At 45.1% G+C, this 20,566-nt stretch overlaps 1 protein-coding gene across 10 annotated transcripts in view; it reads left to right on the plus strand.

Moving 5' to 3' along the window:
- The window catches only part of SIDT1 (SID1 transmembrane family member 1), a 97,823-nt gene extending 85,515 nt beyond the window's left edge, over positions 1-12,308 (plus strand). For 8 of the 10 annotated variants that reach the window (XM_045088400.1, XM_013060930.2, XM_045088399.1 and 5 more), the window contains 6 exons: positions 1,083-1,159; positions 3,830-3,876; positions 7,184-7,289; positions 7,388-7,498; positions 8,429-8,542; positions 10,408-12,308. In XM_045088400.1, the coding sequence (XP_044944335.1) occupies positions 1,083-1,159; positions 3,830-3,876; positions 7,184-7,289; positions 7,388-7,498; positions 8,429-8,542; positions 10,408-10,470 (518 nt within the window). In that variant the 3' untranslated portion in view covers positions 10,471-12,308. The other 2 variants (XR_006609096.1, XM_045088401.1) reach the window with 2 other exon arrangements.
- Positions 12,309-20,566: the final 8,258 nt, after the last annotated feature.

A 20,566-nucleotide genomic window follows, 5' to 3' on the forward strand; every position in this document is an offset into this window, starting at 1 on the left:
TTCCACTGATTCAGACGGGTCTGATACAGGTAACGTTCAGCCACCCTTCCCAGGGTTCTTGGTTGTTTTCTTAACAAGGCGACTGGCAGGGCTGTCCTGCCAGCTCTGCTCCCCAGAACCCCCTCCCAGGCTGAGCACGATCAGTGGGGGGAGGGGAGAAAGAGGGGGAAGGGGTCAGGGCTGCACTCCAACCCAGCCTGCCCCCTGCCTCTTCTGGGCTATTGCATGGACCCACCCCCCCTCCTCCATCCCTCAGTACAGGCAGTCTAGAGAAGTCTGGTTCCACTGACCCCAGGGGTAGACATGAAGGGGAACAACGTTCACAACAGAGCTGGGGTCCCCCCTCGCAGACATGCTGGCTTTGAGCAGACCCCAGCCTTCCTGTGACATCTGAGGGGTAGACGGCGCGCAGAAAGACTGCTCTACCTGTGACCCTCACTCAGTTCCTATGACAATCATAACACCTACACTTGCTGTGTTTCCTCCTATGCTTTTGAAGGACGGTATTTAAGGCTTCCTTTCCTGTCTGTTTCTTGCCTTCTTAACTTACAACCCTCTGATTCCAGCTTCCTGACAAGTTTAGGCTTTCCGAACATGCTTCCTAAATGGCAGGAAGTTCGGTTCTTACTGACTTAGAACCACATGGAGAAACACAGATTCGAATTTTTGCGAGCGAAGATTCCCCATCCTCTAGAGAGAGCAGTTGTTTTAAGGTAGCTTGAGGGGTCCCATCACATCTCTGCTCTGGAGGAACCAGCACTGGGGTGAACTGTAAACAAAGGGAACCGTAGCCCAGGGGCCGGTGGAAGGGCTGGCCAGCCACCCACATTACTGGTGAGCGCTTGTTACTGTGTCCCCCTCACTTGCCTCCCTGCAGGGTGATGCCTGGATCTTGCTTGCCTCCCGGGACAGCCTGGGGGCCGCAGGCACTGTTTTTTAAGGCCAACATATATTGCTGACCTATTCGGTGTGCAAAGCATAAAGCGAAGGCGACATCATCTTGGCCCTCAAAGCCTGGGCCATTGGGGAGTATCTTGTATGACCTCTGACTCAGCCTTCCCATGCGATTGTGTCATCGGCAGACTTGGGGATTTTCCGACGGGCCGCGATGGTGTTCTACACGGACTTTGTCCACCAGTGTAGCCGGCCGCTGTACATGGTACGTGCGCATCCTGTGTGCCTTGGCCTTCTCCCAGAGAGCGCGGGAACAGGAGGAGGGGCAGGCTCGGGGCAGACGCTCAGGTTCTCTAAGTCGAGAGAGCCAGATGGCCCAGGGTGGCAGAGGTCCAGTTAGGGGGAAGAAGCGTGTTACTTTCTCTTCTCGCTCATGGGAAAGCAAGCTGGGATGGATCTATTTTTATACATGAAACGCTGCTAGTGTATAAAGAGAACATATGTGTATACATAGAAAACTACTAAACAGTGACAATCGCTGTGGGGAAGGATCAAGGCAGGGCATCCGTGTATAAAATCACCCGAAGAAATATGATTATTTCACTTGGGGAAAGGGAAGAGGCACTTGCTCCATAATTGTACCCAGACAGCAGGCACGAAGCAGGCCTGTCCCAAGCAAACCCAGGCACCTATCTCTCCAGTTGCTTTCATTATACCTTGTTTGACTTTTTTACAGTGGGCAAGAATATTCTTTCAAAATTGTGCTTATTCATTAGTGGCTGAAACACAAGTCCTAAACATTCACCGTTGTTTTCAGTATATTATACATGTCTCCACGGAGCAGAGGGATGGGCGCCCTGGTCCCAGCTCTATCTTGGCTGGCAGGCCAGGGACCTTAGGAAGGCCATATATGTCCCCTGAGTCAAGGGGGACCTTTACAGAAGCAACTGGTGCTGCTGTTGGGGCCTGGCACACCAGAGTTTCCTAAGAACTTGCTAACAGTATATGATCCCAGGATGTTTACATAGAGCAATATGAGAATATTTGAGGCATCTAGAGCTTGGGCAGGAGCTGTAGGCACCAAACCTATAGGATTTTATTCATGTGAAAACTTAAAAATCCAGTAGGACCTGTGAGTCTTTGGGGAGTTAAGCATGCTTTGGCTGTGAGCCGGGAAGAACAATGAACATTTTGTCTGTTTGCTTGCTTACATTAAGGGATACAGGCGGTCTCCCCCCACCACCACCCACAGACTATTTTTTTAGAGCCGCTTTTTAGGATCCGCAAAAAATTGAGCCAAAAATACAGAGATTTCCCATCGATCCCTTCCCCCCCACAAGCACAGCCGCCCCCACTATCCACACCCCCAACCAAAGCTGTACGTTCGTTAGAATCAATGAACCCACACAAACATGTCATAATCACTCCAAGTCTATAGTGTACATTCTTTGAGCTTTGACAAATTTGTAATGACAGGATTCACCATTTTAGTATCCTACAAAGTCGTTTCCCTGCCCTAAAAATCCCCTGGGCTCCACCTGTTCTTCCCACTCCCCCTCCCCTCTGATGCCTGGAAACCACCGATCTTTCTACTGTCTCCAAAGTCTTGCCTTTGCCTGAACATCATATAGCTGGAATAATACAGATTTTAGCTTTTTCAGATTAGCTTCTTTCACTTATTAATAGGCCTTTGAGATATCTCCGTGTCTTTCCATGGCTTGGTAGCTCATTACTTTTCAGCACCAAATACCACTCCATGGTCTGGATGCATTACTACACTTTGTGTATCCATTCACTTGCCGGGTGACACTTTGTAATTCGGCAGTTACAAATAAAGCTGCTATAACAATTGGTGCTCAGAGGTGCCTGGGTGGCTCAGTCAGCTGAACATCTGACTCTTGCCTTAGCTCTGGTCTTGATCTCACGGTCGTGAGTTCAAGCCCCACATTGGGCTCTGCCTATTAAAAAAAAAAAAATGTGTGCAGGTTTTTGCATGGTCCTATGTTTTAGGGTGTTTTAAATTCTTTTGGACAAGTACCTAGGAGGGCAGTTTCTGGATCGTATGTCAAAACTATATGTGGTTTTCTAAGACACTGTCAAACTGTCTACCAAAGTGGCTGTACTATTGGGCATTCCCAGCAGCAGTGAATGAGCCTTCCTATTGTTCCACATCCAGGCTAACATTTGGGGGGACCCCTGTTTCAGTCTTTCTAATAGATGGATTCATTTTTTTAAAATGAAGATATTTCCTCCAAACTGGACGGATCACCCACAAAGACAGAGCATCGCCACTTTTAAATAGTCAATGAGGCCATGCAAATTAAAGCATAATCAGAAACCACCTAAAAGTTTTAAGTTGTACGCTGAGGTGCAGGACCAGATTGTGAATGAATCCCTACCCGAGTCATTTTCCTCTGAGATGGACCTTTCCAATTTTTCCCACTACTAGTGTCTTTAGTGTTGAAACTATGTGTTTAGAGATCAGGAGCCTGGGAACTTCAGGGCCTCCGCGGAGCCAGAGTAATGGGTAGGAAACCAGTGCCTCCCAGGTGAGTCCCACAAGCCACCCATGGCCCATGAAGTAACATAATGCCAGGGAAGACCAGCGGCTTAATGCTTTTTAACTACAGAGTCAGCTGTAGACACTGCTCACTGAGAAGTGGGCCCCAGGTGCCCAGCTACCCTCAGCACTGTGGAGAATCAGTAAGAGTTCTGTTTACTGACCACATCTTCTTTGACACTGTTTCGTCTGTTCAGTCCCAGGACTTGCCATTGGTTCTCATGGCGGATTAGGAACTGACTATCTGCACAGCTTTCTTAAGAACCATGGAAACTCTTCCACCGGGCAATTGTTTTGCTGTAATAGATGTTTCCCAGGTGGTAGGTTAAAAGAAAAGCGATGTGTGCAGCCTCTCATTTGATGCTTTCTTACCAGGACAGAATGGTGTTGCTCATCGTGGGGAATCTGGTGAACTGGTCCTTGTAAGTAGTCTTAGGAAGACAAGTCTTCTCTCTTCGTTGATGTCTAGAAAACTGTGGTTTCGCTTTCCTTGGCTGTCATTTTTATAAAGAAATATGAAACTAAGGTGAGTGTAAGACTGTGCTTGCCCCAGGGACTTGAAAGAAAGGTACTTTTTTCTTCTGCAAAGAAGGCACTAGGAAGCCTTGTGTACTGACAGTGGCCTCTCTTCAGGCACTGAGTTGAGTTTAATGCACTGATGCACTGAATTCATTTGCTCAACAAGACCAACATCAAATTTGTTATCTGCATGGATAGACTACGCAGATAGTTAGACGATAGAGACTAAGTGAGTAGATGTAAAAATGAAGCATAGTTTTAAATTCTTGTAGAACTCTCCATAAATGCTACCCCGCAGACATTTCCCTTTCTTACTGTGTGTGTGTGGGAGCCGGGGTGGGGGGGCGTGTACAAGTCTCTTTCCTATTTCTTTCTTTCCCTGTAGGTGTCAATCTTTCTACCACACCAATATCCTCCTCCTTCTTCTTTCCCTTCATTATCACCTTGGCCTTTTGTCTTCAAATGCCTTCAAAATAGAACAGTATAACAGACACATATTTTCTATCTCTATTTTATACAACATGTTCTCAACTTTAAAATGTGAATAAGTGAGAGATTTTATTCATCCCTCAAAAAAAAACTCAGTAAATTTAATTGCTTTCCTTTGTGGTTCTTAGCTGATGTGCTAGAAAGTTCAGCAACCTTTGATAGAAAGATGACTCCCTACCCCTGCCCCCTTTTAAGACATGAAAGGAATGGAAGAAGAGGCATTCCTCTTCAGGGGAAGCCAGAATCTGGTCATGACAATTCAAAACTTATTTGGGGTAATGCTTCTGGAAAAATCTGCCCATAATGTTGTCACCCAGGGATTACCTCCAGGTAAGGTCTACACCTGTGAAGGTGTAGAGAAGGTCTACACCTCTTTTACATAGAGATACGTTGAGGTGGGTGATTCTTGAAGCTTGGTGCTCTTCCTGACCACTCTTTGGGGGCAGACTGCACAGTCCTGATGACTGCAAGAAAGGGTGCCGGGTGCTGGTAGGAGGAAAGGGACCAATTGCTTGATAATGAGTAACCGATAACCATGTCCCCAGTACTGACAATCAGCTGGCTTGTCCCTGCCTCTCTGTAACCAAAACCAAACACATAATCTGCTCACAAGACAAGGTGAATGGCCTCTCTTTTCTTACACAGGAACTCTTTGGGCATCGAGGCCTGCAGGGAGGAATGAGGTGTGATGACACACCAACACTAGGATAGCCTGGTCGGGGGTTACCGTGCTCTTTGTTCCTCCGTCCTCAGTTTCTTGTGGACATTACAGGACATGGTGTCCTGTAAGTCATGGTAGGACTTAATATGAATGTTATTTTAAAGGTAATCACTCTTATATAGTCATGAAGGATGGTGTGTGTGTGTGTGTGTGTACATAGAAAGAGATGTATGTACATATATATGTAAGTCCCCAGACACACACAGAATGAGAGAGAGATAAACTAAATGAGAGAGAGGCAAATGCTGATAATGGGTGAATCTGAGTAAAAAGTATACAAGAGTTTTTGGTATATTGAAGAATTCAAATTCCGGGAAGAGGAAATTCCCTATATTATATAGAACAGAGTTGGTTGGAATACAAAGTGAACCAAAAGAGAGTCCATTAAGAAGAGCTTTACACTTCAAATACTTCAGAATAAGCTTTGAGATAGGAGGACCCTTTCTGCAGAAAACTTAATTAACCTTATTAGGAGACATAAAGGAAAACTTAATTGAACGAAGAGAGATGTCACGCCCTAGGTGAGAAGATCAGCTGTTGTAAAGATATTATTTCTCAAGTGCATGCATAAATTTCAACTTAAAATTAGAATTAAGTTAATAAGATTTTATTCTGAAATTATTTGCCTACTTAGCGTAAAATTTCCGAAGGTCTCCACAAAAGATTAACAGAACAAAGGGCAGAGGAGTATAGTGACTAGTCCAGTTTTATCCAACAGAACTTTCTGGAGTGATATAAATGTTCTACAAGGCATTGCCCCATAAGGTAGCTGTCAGCCAAATATAGTTACTGAACACCTGAAATGTGGCTGGTGTGACTGAGGCACTGAATTTTCTATTTTATTTAATTGTCATTAATTAATTTATTTTTTTAAAGGTTTTATTTATTTATTTGACAGAGTTCACAGGTAGGCAGAGAGAGAGGGGGAGGCAGGCTCCCCGCTGAGCAGAGAGCCTGATTCAGGGCTCGATCCCAGGACTCTGGGATCATGACCTGAGCCGAAGGCAGAGGCTTTAACCCACTGAGCCACCCAGGCACCCCAATTGTCATTAATTAAATGTAAATGGCCACATGTAGCCACCGTACTGGGTAGTGCAAGCTAGCCTAATCAGATAATTTGACATATTCTAAAATAATAACATGGTGACCCAAAATTAGAAATTAGCAACAAATTAGTGAAGCAGCGTGGAGAGGATAGAAATCCAACTATGTTTGTGTATGTGTCTATATTTATAAAAACAAGCTTTTCAAAACAAGGACATAGGAAGGGTCTTATAATAAAGAGTTTTAGTGTAACTGAATAGAAATGTGGAACATGCTAAAGGCTCATGCTAAACCCCAGCCAAAACAAACTTCAGTACTGGTTTAAAAGCCATAGGCAGGGCGCCTGGGTGGCTCAGTGGGTTAAAGCCTCTGCCTTCGGCTCAGGTCATGAACCCAGGGTCCTGGGATCCAGCCCTGCATCAGGCTCTCTGCTCAGCGGGGAGTGTGCTTCCTCTCTCTCTCTCTCTGCCTACCTCTCCCCTACTTGTGATCTCTCTCTGTCAAATAAATAAAATCTTTAAAAAATAAAAATAAAATAAAATAAAAATAAAAACTATAGGCAGCGAGCAAGAATTTGATAATGTGTGTCAAGGCAATTTTTGAGATAATTCTACTTCCAGTAATCTAGTCTAATGAATTAATCTTAAATCCAAAAAAAAAAAGAAAAAAGAAGAAAGAAAAGCGCGCTGTTGAAGGGATTCAGTTAGTTGTTGAGGTGTTCTTTAGAATAATGAAAAGCTGCAGGACGCCTAGGCCCTCAAGATGATTGTGGTACCTCCACTTATGGGACTCTTACAATCATCAAAAATGCCAGGTCTGAAAGAGGTGTCATAATTTATGGAGGTTCAAGTTTTTTTTTAATCACCCTCCTCCCCAAAATACAAGTGGGGAGTGAAGAAGCCAAGACAGTTATGCAACCGCCCTGATGCCTACAAAGTCATTCTCCTTACACCCAGCGCGCTCTTTGGACTCGTCTATCGGCCCAGGGACTTCGCTTCCTACATGCTGGGGATCTTCATCTGTAACCTGCTGCTCTACCTGGCCTTTTACATCATCATGAAGGTAAGAGTGGGCGCTGGGGGGCCGCCCCCACCCCGGCAGCCCTGGGGCGCGCCCACATGCAGGACCCCAGCATGGCAGCATCTGCTTCCCACCCACAGCTTCGAAGCTCCGAGAAGCTCCTTCCGATCCCACTCTTCTGCATCGTGGCCACAGCGTTGCTGTGGGCCGCCTCGCTGTACTTTTTCTTCCAGAATCTCAGCAGCTGGGAGGTAAGAGGGTGGTTTTCTTGGCCAGGGAAACGTTCTCCCTCCGTCTCGCCTCCCAGGGCCTTCCTACCTCCCTCTCTCCACGCGCTTGTGGTTGTCTGTCTTTGAAACGGAAGCTTTTTCTGAGAGAGATCGTGTTTCCCATCCACGCCTAAATGGCATGGGGTCCTCGCTGTCACGACCGCGCCTCACGTGGCCCTCGAGACGCGGCAGAACTGATCTTCATTACATGTCATGGGACGATCCCACCCCCACCCCCCCGTGATGTTTAATGCGTGTAAAAACCTTGTTGGGTGCGTGTTCTTCTCCTAACCCGCATCCACAAACAGATTCTCAGCTGCGGCCTTTGTAAATCCGTGGCGCAGAGAGGAAAGCAGAAGCCTGGGAACCCAGGATGGTACCCAGTAACAGAGAGGGGGCCTCCACTCTCCGCCCCCACAATCGACTTTAGAACATTTCCATCACCCCAGAAAGCCAGCCTGGGCCCATTAGTAGCCACTCGCTCCATTTCTCCCTCACGCCTTAGCCATAGGCAACCGCTAATCTCTCTCTCTAGCTCTGCCTCTTCTGGATATTTCTTACCCATTTATCATGCAGCATGTGCCTTTGAGTCTGGCGCAGGCACTCATCCATGGGGTCGCATGTGTCCGTGGCCATCTCTTTTTATCGCTGAATAACACTCCCTTGTGTGGAGACAGTGCTCCTCCTCTCTCATCAGTCACCGGCCATTTGGATTGTTCCCATTCTTGGGCTCTTGCAGATGCAGCCGTGGTGAATATGGTGTCCGCGTGTTTGTGTGGACTCCTGTTTTTTGGGAAGCTTGCTTTTGGAGCCAGGCATCCAGTAGTGTCTCCGTAGCTTTCTGGACGTTCGGCCCTCTAAAGAGTTGAGCTGTGGGAAGGCTCACCCACATCCTGTCTCACCTTCCTCCAGGGCACCCCAGCTGAATCCAGGGAGAAGAACCGAGAGTGCATCCTGCTGGATTTCTTTGATGACCATGACATCTGGCACTTCCTCTCTGCCACTGCTCTGTTCTTCTCATTCTTGGTGAGTTGATAAATACTTTTTTAAAAGAAATATACTTTTTAAAAAAGAGTTTGCTCATTTATTTGGGAGAAAGAGAGTGAGCGAGAGAAAAATGGAGGAGGGGGAGAGGCAGAGGAAGAGGGAGAAGCAGACCCCCTGCTGAGCAGGGAGCCCCACTCAGGACTGGATCCCAGGATCCTGAGATCATGACCTGAGCAGAAGGCAGACATTTAACTGACTGAGCCACCCAGGCACCCCTAATTTGTTAATTTCTTTTTTCTTCACATCCCATACGTTTTTTCTTTTTCCCCCTCTTCCTTACCCTTTTGTACTTCTCTGGTACTTCCCTTTCCAGTTCCTCATTGTAATTCAGTATACAGACGATTTTTTTTTTCTCCTTCAGTTAGAGCTTTATTTTTCTTTTCCTTTTACTCCCCAATATTTTAAGACAGAGTGACAAAATGATTTTTCATAAATGCCCCTGGTCCGGACTGAATTTGTTGTTAGAACTCACATGGCTATATATATGGGATGCCTGGGTGGCTCAGTTGGTTGAGCAGCTGCCTTCGGCTCAGGTCATGATCCCAGCGTCCTCGGATCGAGTCCCGCATTGGGCTCCTTGCTCTGCAGGGAGCCTGCTTCTCCCTCTGCCTCTGCCTGCCATTCTGTCTAACTGTGCTCTCGCTCGCTCTCTCTTTCTCTCCCTCTGACAAATAAATAAAATTAAAAAAAAAAAAAAAAAAAAGAACTCCCATGGCATGAATCGCCCCAAGAATCACCTTGGCATTCACTCGCATTCGGGTGACATTAGATAATTCTTCCCTGTGCTGCCCTCACACTCCTCCTCCTCTTCCAGTCTCACTGAATATCTTACAGATATTTTACAAATTCCTAGCGTACTCAGGAGAGCAGCCCAGGCCTCTGCTGCTTCTCACCAGTCTCCCCAGACCTCTTCTGTAATCCCTCCATTCTTTGCGGCCCAAAACACCTTTCCAGAAGCTGTGCGTATACTAACAACCTTGGATGATCACTCCTGGCATCGATTCATCCTCATTTAGAGATTTTTCCAAATTAAAACTCCGCAGTGCCTGGACACAGATTCAGCCAGCAAAACAACGGGACGAAGGAGACCTGTGCCCCCGGCACTCCCCGGGGTGCGCACGCTGCTGCCGCACTGTCTCGAGAGTGGAGCGGGGCTGCCCCCTGGTGGTTATCTGGGGAAATTCAACAATCCGCATAAACCTCGTTCCTCGTGACTTTTATCTCTGATGAACACATTCATTAGAAAAAGAGATAAACAAAAGTGGGGTGAAAGTTTCCACGTGAAGAAGTGATGGCAGAGGGAACTAAAAATGGAGGAGGGGTGTGCATTTCTTATATAGCAATACTCTATATGCAATAAGACTTCTTTCCTCTAGATCATAAGCCAAATGTCCCTAAGTGATAACTTCCCTGGCCACCCTATTAGCACTTTTTTACCTTTCCTCACCCCATAGTTCTTGTGTCTAATTTCCATTACTGTTTTTATTGCATATTATTACCCAGTACACCATACTTAGCTCACCTCATTAGCATGCTATACTGTACTCAGGTATTTGCTTCACGTCTCAAGCTGTCTCTCAAATGTAAGCTCCAGAAGGGCTGGGAGTTTTGTCCCTTGTGGCATTTAGAATAGCACATCATAGACCCCCAATAAACATTTGAATTAATACATGAATTATGTAATCTTAATAATCACCTGTAGAGAGCGCTGCATTGCAGAAAGCTGTAGAGCACACAAAGGCAAGTAAGGCTTGAGGGCATTGCTCCAGCCAGCCTGTGTGGGTAGGTGCTTACCCCAGCTGTGACTGTGCATCCCCGTCATCCCTCTGACCCTCTCGTTCCAGGTTTTGTTAACCTTGGATGATGACCTAGATGTGGTCCGGAGAGACCAGATCCCTGTCTTCTGAGCCTCCAGCTTTAAGAGAGGGAGAGGGAGCAGTCGATCTTGGTGCTGTTTCATGAAAATACAGGGACTGCAGCAAGTCACCACTGCCAAATGCTCCACTCCCCCTCTGTCAAGTCAGTTCTGTGCGCATTTCCCCAGGAAGGTGAGGGGCTGGAGGGAGACTCAAGCCTTCAAGCAGGGCAGCAGAGGAGAAGCCATGGGTACGGCCAAAGGCAAGCCCTGAAGAGTCAAGGGACTCCCATCCCCTGTCGTGTACAGCCCTGACATGGACAAAAGCTGCATCCGAGTCAACTCATTGTCTTGGGACCCCTCCCACCCTCACGAGATTTACCAGCTAGGGGGAGCGACACTGCCCTCTTCATCCAGCTGCCTCCAAGCCCAGAGAGGCCAGCAGCTTGGGTCTCCTGCTCAGACTTGAGGTGACCCCTCTGCACCTCCACATCTGTTGCTCTACACATCCCAGAGCCCCAGCTTGCTCCTCCGAGGTCCAGGGATGACAGGGAATCCTCAGAGTCCGGTGGAGGGCTGAACCCAACCCCCTACCCAACTGGGATAGTTCTTTTAGTAGGACCAGCTAATCACCTCCTTGGAAGGAATGCTGTATGTGCCCCCAGGCTCCTGACCCCATTAGAAGGGCTCTGGATTGGACTTTGTCGCACAGTTGTCCTCACAGGTGACTGTCTCTGGGCCCAAGTCTTGGGTGCTTACCTACTTCTGTGTCTTCATCTCACTGCTGTGTGTTGACCCCACAACTCAGGCTCTTCTCTCTCGGGAAGGCTCTGTTACCCCATCAGCTCCAAGGCAGAAGGGGAAACAGGAAAAACTCTTCTAGCAGCAGGAACGAGAGGATTGACAGGCCGAGAGACTGGTGACATCGGCATCAAGAAAATAGACCTCACCCTAAGGACGTGGGCTCCTGGGGCAAATGCAGCAAAGACGAAATTGCTTTCTCGTGCCTCCAATTCAGACAGCTAAATTCTGGGCCCACCTCTCCTGTGGGGAATAAATCATTGCTCTAACCAGGGGCACTGCACTGGGGGTCCTCCACCACCAACTAAACTCCCTGTCACTTTCTGCAGATCAGGGGCTCCAGGTTTTCTCCCCAGAGTTCTCTAGAAATAATTCTTGGGGTGAACTCGTTTTACTCATCCTCCCTGAGTTGCAAAGAGCAAGCTGATTGAGGACTGCCTTTTGTTTGCACCTGATTTTCATTCTCTCCCAGCAAGATGTGACAGAGCTCAGCCACCTACTTCTCTCACACCGTCCGGCAATTCTGCCCCTGACGAGTCCCATCTGGACCAAGCACCCTCATTACCTGTAGTAAGATGTAATCAGAAAATAGACATACAGATGTGTACCCCATATATATTTGCCTGTGAAACTGAAGTCACCTATACCCCCTGCTTTCTTGATCATTCATTAGAGAAATGGATTAGGTGTCCTTTAAAAAAAAAATTATTCTGTCTCTAAAATATTTGCATAAAGGCCAAAAATCACATTTTGGAAGTTTGAAAAGTTTAACAATGCAAAGATGCTTTTGATGGAACTTTCTGTGATTTGCTTTTCCTAAAATAGCCCCAAATTCATATTTGTTTTCTGCTTTTCTTTATTCCTTAAAAACTGTTGGCTTCCAGAGGCCATATGAAGACCACTTATTTAATGGTGGTGTTAGTCTAACATCTGAAACAAATCTCAAATCTGTTTAACTATGGTGTATTTGACCTAATTCTTTTATTTTAATGGATGGTTTAAAAAAAAAAAAAAAGATGCACTAAGAAAATGTGGACGTAGTCTGTTCGAGTGGCCCTGTGACCCAAAGTGAATAAATTGTGAGATGCATTCCCTGTGCAGTTGCTTGTTTGGGGAATGTGCCAGGTGGGGCTGCCATGTGCTTGACTGTGTTCCCATCGTGTCTGTCTGTATTGTGCTGTGAACTCACACACTGTGGTTAGTTCTTTTCTCTGCAGCAGGACTAAAAACCCAGACCAAGTCTGCCCTTAGAGTCCTCAATTCCTCACGCACTTGCTAATTCTTTCTACAATGGCAACACTGTGGCCGAAGGACATGAGAAGGTCATCCAACAGCATCCGTGGGGTTGGTAGGAATGGGCGGGGAGGAGCGGCGGGGGGGCAATCGGAGCTTTTCATGGCCAAACAGCCCTGTTCACAGCTTGCGCCTGTGCCCATGGACGTTGCTTTTTAAAAGAGAAGTGAAGAAATAATTCTTGGGGTGAACTCGTTTTACTCATCCTCCCTGAAAGCCAAGATCAGCCGGAGGTAACCGGAGAAAACAGTCACTGTGAAGAGGCTTTTGGCAGAGCAGGCACAGAAGTAATCAGAGGAGGTCAGCGGGATCAGGACAGACATGTGGCGGCCAGAGGAGCAAAGCTGTGCACAGAAAAAAAAAGGACCTCTTCACACCTCTGACGAATGCTGGAGAGGCAAGTCCACCTGTTGACATTGCGTGGTTGAGGGATTAGCCCGGTTTTATTTTAGCAGCGGGAGAAGCCGGTGGAAAACCAGAGTCTATCTGGGGAAGGGACTTTCGGTGACTGAAGGAGCTCACCCAACCAGCTCCCCAGGGAAGAGAAAGTGGCAGCTGCTTCCTTGAGAGTTCTGACTAGCCACCAGCATGTTCTGTGGGGTCACCAAATGCATGGGTCAGCAGGTCTGACAACCTTCAAATAGTTCTCCTTCCAGGAGATAGTGTCTCTTTGTAAAGCTTGGGAGAAAGGGAGAAACAAAGATAAACATTATTCATGGAAAGAACAGTGGAGTCTGAGGAAGATTCTGGAGCCTGATTTTAGACCAAATATGTTCACGTGCTCACTTTGTGACCTGGGGCAAGTCGCTGGAACTCTCTGATGGTCTCCTATCAAGCCTGCTACGTGAAGGAGACAGAAGTGGAGATGTGCAGAGCCCCGAGAGCAGTGCAGGGACAGAGGAGGGTGTCACCTACCCCCATAAACCCCACAGGGGGCAGTCTCTCCACCAAGATGGCCTCTCTCTCCTCTAGGTGCTGTTCACTGAAACCTGCTGTTCCGTTTCCTGTCCTCAGTTCCAGGAGGCCCTGAAGGCGTTCTGGGGGCCTCTTTGCCTTCAGAGATCCGGTCCAGATTTATCAAATCTCCCAGCCCCGGGGCCCCCTTGCCCTTTAGTGCTGCACGTCCCTGTCTCTGGCCCTTAATGCTCTTACTCCGACTCCAATGAAAAATCACTCCCAAAGCTAGGCCAAGCGGAAAATCCAGCTCTGTGGGTCACACCTCATTACCTCCATCTCTGCCCTGGGAATCTCAAAGAAAACCTGGATTTGCTCCTTTTTCCGAGTAGCTGTTCCTACTGTCCTTCAGGGAAAGCCCTATGCAAACGTTCCCCTCACCCTCCCCGCCCCCTCAACAAATGCTCCGGAGGGAAAGCCTGGAGGGTCATCCCGCATGAAGAGAGGCTTCGGCCTTTGGGAAAGAGAACTGGCCCCAGAAAGAAGCAGGAGAAGCTCATCCAGGTTTTGAAATGACTAATATCGCTGGTGAAACTAAGGAAAAGCATTGTAAGTAAAGATGCGATCTGCCCTGCCTGAAGAAATGTAAAAAGCCTTGGTTAGCGTGATTCTGCCCAGTTTGTGACAGGTTTCTTTGTGGTGGTTGTCAACGCTGTTTGGTAGAGACAGGATATATTGTGTGACTAGGTTTCTTTGTCCCCTCAATATTAAATTGTCCCCTCAATATTATCCCCTCACTATTGCCAATGAGGTAAACCTTGGTCCTTAAACACGTGAATTCAAATAAGCTTCATGGAACTCACAGATCAGCCTTCCCCATGAGTTTCCATCAGGGCCGTAGTAATAGTTTTGCTTGGACGGGATCCTCTGCGAGAAGAGACCCCTACCCTGTGAGCTCCAAGGGCAGATTTTATATAGTTTTCCCTCAAGTGTGGTCTTGCTGTTCTTACTGATGCACAAGGAAGACTAGGTGGTTACCATTGTTCACATAGAATTACCCCTTGTTCTTTCCAACCTCAGGGAAATGGACTCTACCTTCTTCCTAAATATCCCTAGAATAGATTTTATCATCTTCCCTAAATTTCAAATTTTTAAAAATTGTATCATTTTCCCTAAACTTCAAATTTTAAAAAATTTGTTTGGCTCTGTCCTATGTCCTTTTCATCACCTGAAAGTTTCTGTCATCTCAGATTTACACATTTCGCTAGAGATGAAAAATAATTAACCACCATATTTTATACATAGAATAGCCTTGAAGTCGTATCACCTCTCAGTCAAGAGCTAAACAAAGTCTAGGTGTTTTATCTCTTGTTTGGCATTATAGTTCTGATTTAGAAAATAAGAGATTCAAACAGTGAAAGATTTTCAAGTCTGGGCAAGAGAAGTCTGATACCAACCCCACTATGGTTTGCTCCTGGGGCCCTCCTCCGCCCTATCTCCCCACCTTCTTTATGAATTAGGACTCTAAATTTTTAAGTGACTATCAAGTTATCCAAAATAATTCAAAAGCTCTCTATAACATTGCCCTCACAGAAAAAAGTTGATTTGCATTTTATGATCTTTATTATATAAAAATATATATAATATATACATATATAAGATCATAATATATATTTATGATCTATATTATTATGTTGCCTATCTGAGCTTTTCATAAGTCTCAGTACCCAGTCTTAGGCAGGCCCCTTTGGGGAAGAGGACAAATTCAGAACTGGGGCTCACTTTGCTTGTCTCTCAACATAGGACACCTGATAAAATAACCTACTTGTCAGAGGATCCATTTCTCTTTTAACCTCTCCTTCCTCACCTTTTCTCTGTCCACTTACATAGAGTCTGATATACTGCTTTGGCTACGAGTCAATCAGAAATACACAGGCCAGACTCTGTGTGGAGGTGGTCGCAGCGATCGACAAACACACAATCTCTTCTGTCATAGGATCCAGGGTCCAAAAGGGACATGAAGTACATCCTCACAATCTGTCAGTTAAGTGGACCAAGCTCTCCAACAAGAGAGTGGCCTTCTGAGAATCTTATCATTAGATCCAAACCCGAAAAAAAGTCCAAATAAGCACCAGCAATTTTTATCCCCAGATGTGAAGTCCTAAACTTGCTACTGATACAATGTAGCCTCTCTCCTGCTTGAACTGACCACCTCCAGTTTTTCATAAGGAAAATGAAAGTCCCGATTTCGATCTTAGTGAATAACAGAGATCCAGAGAGAGAGTTGGAGTGGGGATCCTCTCAATCCATTTTGTTGGAGCAAAAACTGCTCCAACTCCCTAATTCTGAGGTACTGCAATGACCCATCCCTCACTGCTCTAGGACAAGCAGGAGATTGAGCTTTCCCACCTGCCCTTTTAGGGGAGCCTTGCTGTTGGAAACCATTGCCTTCCTGCCTCTAATGCTAGAATCTTCGAGTCTGCAGAACTGATCATTACAACAGATCATTTGGCATCAGGTATTGTGTCAAGGGTTTTATGTACATTACCGTCTTTAATCCTGAACCCCACCTCCCTGTAAAGTAGGCAGTGTTACTACATTTGCCATCTGGAGAAACTGACACTCCAGTCCCTGTTGACTAAATGAAGCAAATGGTGCCAAAAACTGGGTTCTCTGAATTGAGTAGCTTGGGTCCAGACACCAGAGAAAGGGAAGACAGACTGTGTTGTAAGGAAAGCTCTACTATCATGTGTGCTTGTATCTATACGTGTAAACCATGTAGTCTAGAGTTGTGTAACTATTGAACACCTTAACAAAAAGAGAAGGTTGCAGCAAAATTCAGAAGAAGCGTGTCTGTTATATAAACCTGAATAACAATGAAACCTACCATGCTTTAGGAAAGCCAAAGGATAAAACCACGGGTTTGGATCACTGTGGCTCGATTAAACTGGAACAGCTGGGTTCATGGGAGGGCTGTTGCTTCAGCCTCTGAGCTTGTAACATTAAAAACCAAAGTCCATTTTATAAATGCAAAGATTGTACTTGGCAAAGGGCTACAGGCTCAAAGATCCATTTTAAATTAAAATACATGTTTTTCGTAAGGTGTCAGGTCTCCACTGGAAGCCTACTGGGTCAGAAACAAAATTAACACTGGAGACAAAGCACAGGCATGCAGTCGGTTTCTGTTTCCTAAAAAACATTTACAGACTGAAAACAGCGCCATGTCAGAAAGTCCTCCAAATCTGCCTCTCGGACTGATCAATGCTGGTCTGGTAGATCAGGCAGATTTCACCACTCCTGTCAACAGCTGAACCATCTTCCGACGTGGGGACAGGGCCCAGCTCTCCCTTTCTAGAAGGGAGTGGTTTCATCTCTCCAAACAGAGGCAGAGGAAGGAGGCTGTGTTGAACTGGAGAATCAGTCTTCTCCACTGGAAATAAGTGATAGTAGTGGTAAATGTTTTTAAATGTGTCCTGAAATAAGAGCAAAAATAACATGACTTGGTTTGCGACACTGATATACTAACCAGTGTTCTTCTCCTATCCTAAGCTGTCTGTTGGGCTTTTGTGTGTGTGTGTGTGTGTGTGTGTGTGTATACACACACACATAATTTATATATAATTTATATTTAATGTGAATTTGCACATTTGCCGCTCGGCAGCATTTTTAAAAATGGGATTTAACCTAATCGAATCATGAGTTCCCAGAAAACCTCCCTGAAGCGGCAAGTTCTCCACCATCACAATTTGGATTCAGCCTCTTTCCAAACCACAGATCTGAATATGATTAAGACAGTGTACAAAAACAAAACCCGACCTGCTCAGCCCAAACTTAGTTAAAGGCTGGGTTTTCATTATCTTCCCTAAAATATGGGACTTACTGGATCGTGGGAACACGGGTGGCACATTGATACCAGTAAGCCAACCTACCAGACTTCTCAACTTAGGTAGGCAGTAAATTAGCATTCGGGCCTTAATTTCTCACAGAAAGAAGAGGTCAAAGGGGCTGTTGACATTGACCAACACACTGTAGTCTAGTATTCCCTGCATTTCAGTGTCCTGAGTAGGGAAGATAGAAGCGAGGAAGGTCCTGGAAAATAACTGACCTCTTTACATTCAAATATTCCTTTGCAGGGGCGCCTGGGTGGCTCAGTGGGTTAAGCCGCTGCCTTCAGCTCGGGTCATGATCTCAGGGTCCTGGGCTCGAGTCCCGCATCGGGCTCTCTGCTCAGCAGGGAGCCTGCTTCCTCCTCTCTCTCTGCCTGCCTCTCTGCCTACTTGTGATCTCTCTCTGTCAAATAAATAAATAAAATCTTAAAAAAAAAAATATTCCTTTGCAACTGTGTGAAAACTTTTTTCAAATATCAAACCTCTTTCATCCCTCACATGAACCATGTGAGGTAGGATAGATAATGTTCCAACTAATAAACTAAGACCTCTTGCCCAAAGTCTCGCAGCCTGGTAACAGGAGCCAGATACAAAATAATGCCATTGCCTCTTTTTTGTCTAAAGAACAACAGTAAAGTAGCTTTTAGATTTTACTGATTCCAGAAACTGACCAAGAGAAAACCAACATCAGTTCAGATTTCCGTAGACAGTTTTTTCTTAAATTTTTATTGAGGCACGTGTAAACTATATCACGTAATGCACGTAAACTATATTACGTAACACACGTAGGTGCACACGTGTGCATGCATATGCACTAATGTATCCAGCACCCACCCTGAGATTCAAAAGGTTTCCCACATCCTTGTGCCTGATCCAAGTCAAATCCCTGCCCCAGAGATAACCACTGTTCTGGTTTTTCTCTGTATAGACAAATGTTGCCTGTTCTTGAACTTCGTATACGTGGAATTCTGCAGTATATGCTCCTTCTCATCTGGCTCCTGTCATTCAATATGTCTGTGAGATTCATCCATGTAAAATAGAGGAAGCTGTGACATTTGTGACAACATAAATGGACGTAGAGGGCATTATGCTAAGTGGAATAGGTCAAACAGAGAAAGACAAATATATTATTTCATTCACATGTGGAATCTAAAACAAAGCAAACAAAAGCAGAATCAGCTAACTACAGGAAACAAACAGATGGTTACAGAGAGGCGGCGGGGAGGGGGAGGGGCAAATGGCGGAAGGGGAGTGAAAGATACAGGCTTCCAGTTATGGAATGAATAAACGCGAAGACAAAAGGGAAAATACAGGGAATATAGTCAGTGGTATTGTAATAACATTGCATGGTGACAGATGGTAGCTACACTTGTAGCCAGTATAGCATAATATAAAAAGAAGTTGAATCATTATGTTGTACCCCCGAAACTAATGTAACATCATGTGTCAACCATACACAAATAAAAAGAAATTTTTTTTAAGGAATGCAATGACTATTAGCACAGTAGTGGTGCCACTGCCTTGATTTGTGCTAAAGTCCCAACAGTTTCACACACCATCACTTCTGCAACATCAGTGCGAATACCAAAGCAATTATGGTATGTCACACCTTAGCACTATCATAAAAATGACTATGAGGGGTGCCTGGATGGCTCAGTCATTCAGCGTCTGCTTTCAGTACAGGTCATGATCCCAGGGTCCTGGGATCGAGCCCTGAGGTGGGCTTCCTGCTCGACAGGAAGCTTGCTTCTACCTCTCTCACTCCCCCTACTTCTGTTCCTTCTCTTGCCGTCTCTCTCTCTCGTCAAATAGATGGAAACTTAAAACAAAAAAAGAAGAAAAGAAAATCTTTAAAAACAATAATAATAACATTGATCTCACAGATTCCCTAAGCTCAGAGAGCCCCAGGGTCCTGGGGCTATGTTTTAAGAATCACTACCCCAGAAGTTGTAGTGTTCTACCTTTGACATTTAGGTCTGTGACCCAACTTGAATCAATTTTTGCATATAGTGTGAAATAGAGATGTCCAGGATTTTTTCCCCCTCCATACGGATATCCAATTGCTACAGCCCTATTTACTGAAAATACCACCTTTTACTCACTGAAATCCAACTGGCACCTTTGTCATCAATCAAGTGACTATACCATGTAATCTATTTCTGAGATTTCTTTTCCTTCCCATTGGTCTACTATTTTTTCCTTGTGCCAATATAATAGTGTTTTAAGTGTTGGAGCTTAGTAAGTTTATTGAGATATAATTGACCTATTACATGAGTTTCAGTTGTACAACAAACTGATTTGATATTTGTATCTTTTATTCTGCCAGCAACGTTGTATAGCTTTGGGTCAGTAACTTTATTCGTTGGGAACACACTGATCAGCAACATCAAAAAAATGTTGACTATATTGGTAAATAATGATCATCTTTGTCTTGTTCCTAACTTCAGGGGGAAGTCACTAAGTATAATATAAGCTGTAGTTCTGTGTTTGGTGTTTTGTTCAGGTTGTAGATACAATTCGTCACTTAGAATGTTCCCTTCTCTTCCTATTTTGTTTAGCGTTTTTACCATGAGTGGATGCTGAATTTTATCAACGGTTTGAGTGTACATGGGTTTTTTTTCCTCCTTTATTCTGAGACAACGAGTGCATAAATTGATTTTAAAATGTTAACCCACTGAGCACCTGGGTGGCTCAGTGGGTTAAAGCCTCTGCCTTCCCCTCAGGTCATGATCCCAGGATCCTGGGATCAAGCCCCGCATTGGCCTCTTAGCTTGGCAGGGAGACTGCTTCCTCCTCTCTCTCTGCCTGCCTTTCTGCCTACTTGTGATCTCTGTCAAATAAAATAAGTAAAGTCTTTAAAAATATATAATAAATAAATTAATTAATTAATTAAATGTTAACCCTACATTCCTGAAATAAACCCTGTTAGGTCATAATTCATAATTCTTTCCTTGTACCGCTAGATGCAATTTGCTGACATCTTTTTTAGAATTTTCACATCTATGTTCATAAGAATACTGACCTATGCTTTTCTTTTATCCTAATGTTGTGACAGGTTTGGTATCAAGGTTATTTACGTTAACTTCCTAAAACAAGTTTGTAAGTGATCCCTCTAACTCTATTTCATGAGTTTGGGTAGATCAGTGTTACTTCTTCCTTTAACACTTAGAAGAATTTTTCACTAAAATTACTTGAGCTTTTGAGTTATCTTTGTGGAAAGATATTTATTTATCTTTTTGGAAAGACCTTTAAGAGAACAACAGCTTGATTGAG

This window comes from Mustela putorius, unplaced genomic scaffold, assembly GCF_011764305.1.
Source record: "Mustela putorius furo isolate JIRA1106 unplaced genomic scaffold, ASM1176430v1.1 tig00003834_pilon_pilon_pilon, whole genome shotgun sequence".
Classification (NCBI taxonomy): domain Eukaryota; kingdom Metazoa; phylum Chordata; class Mammalia; order Carnivora; family Mustelidae; genus Mustela; species Mustela putorius.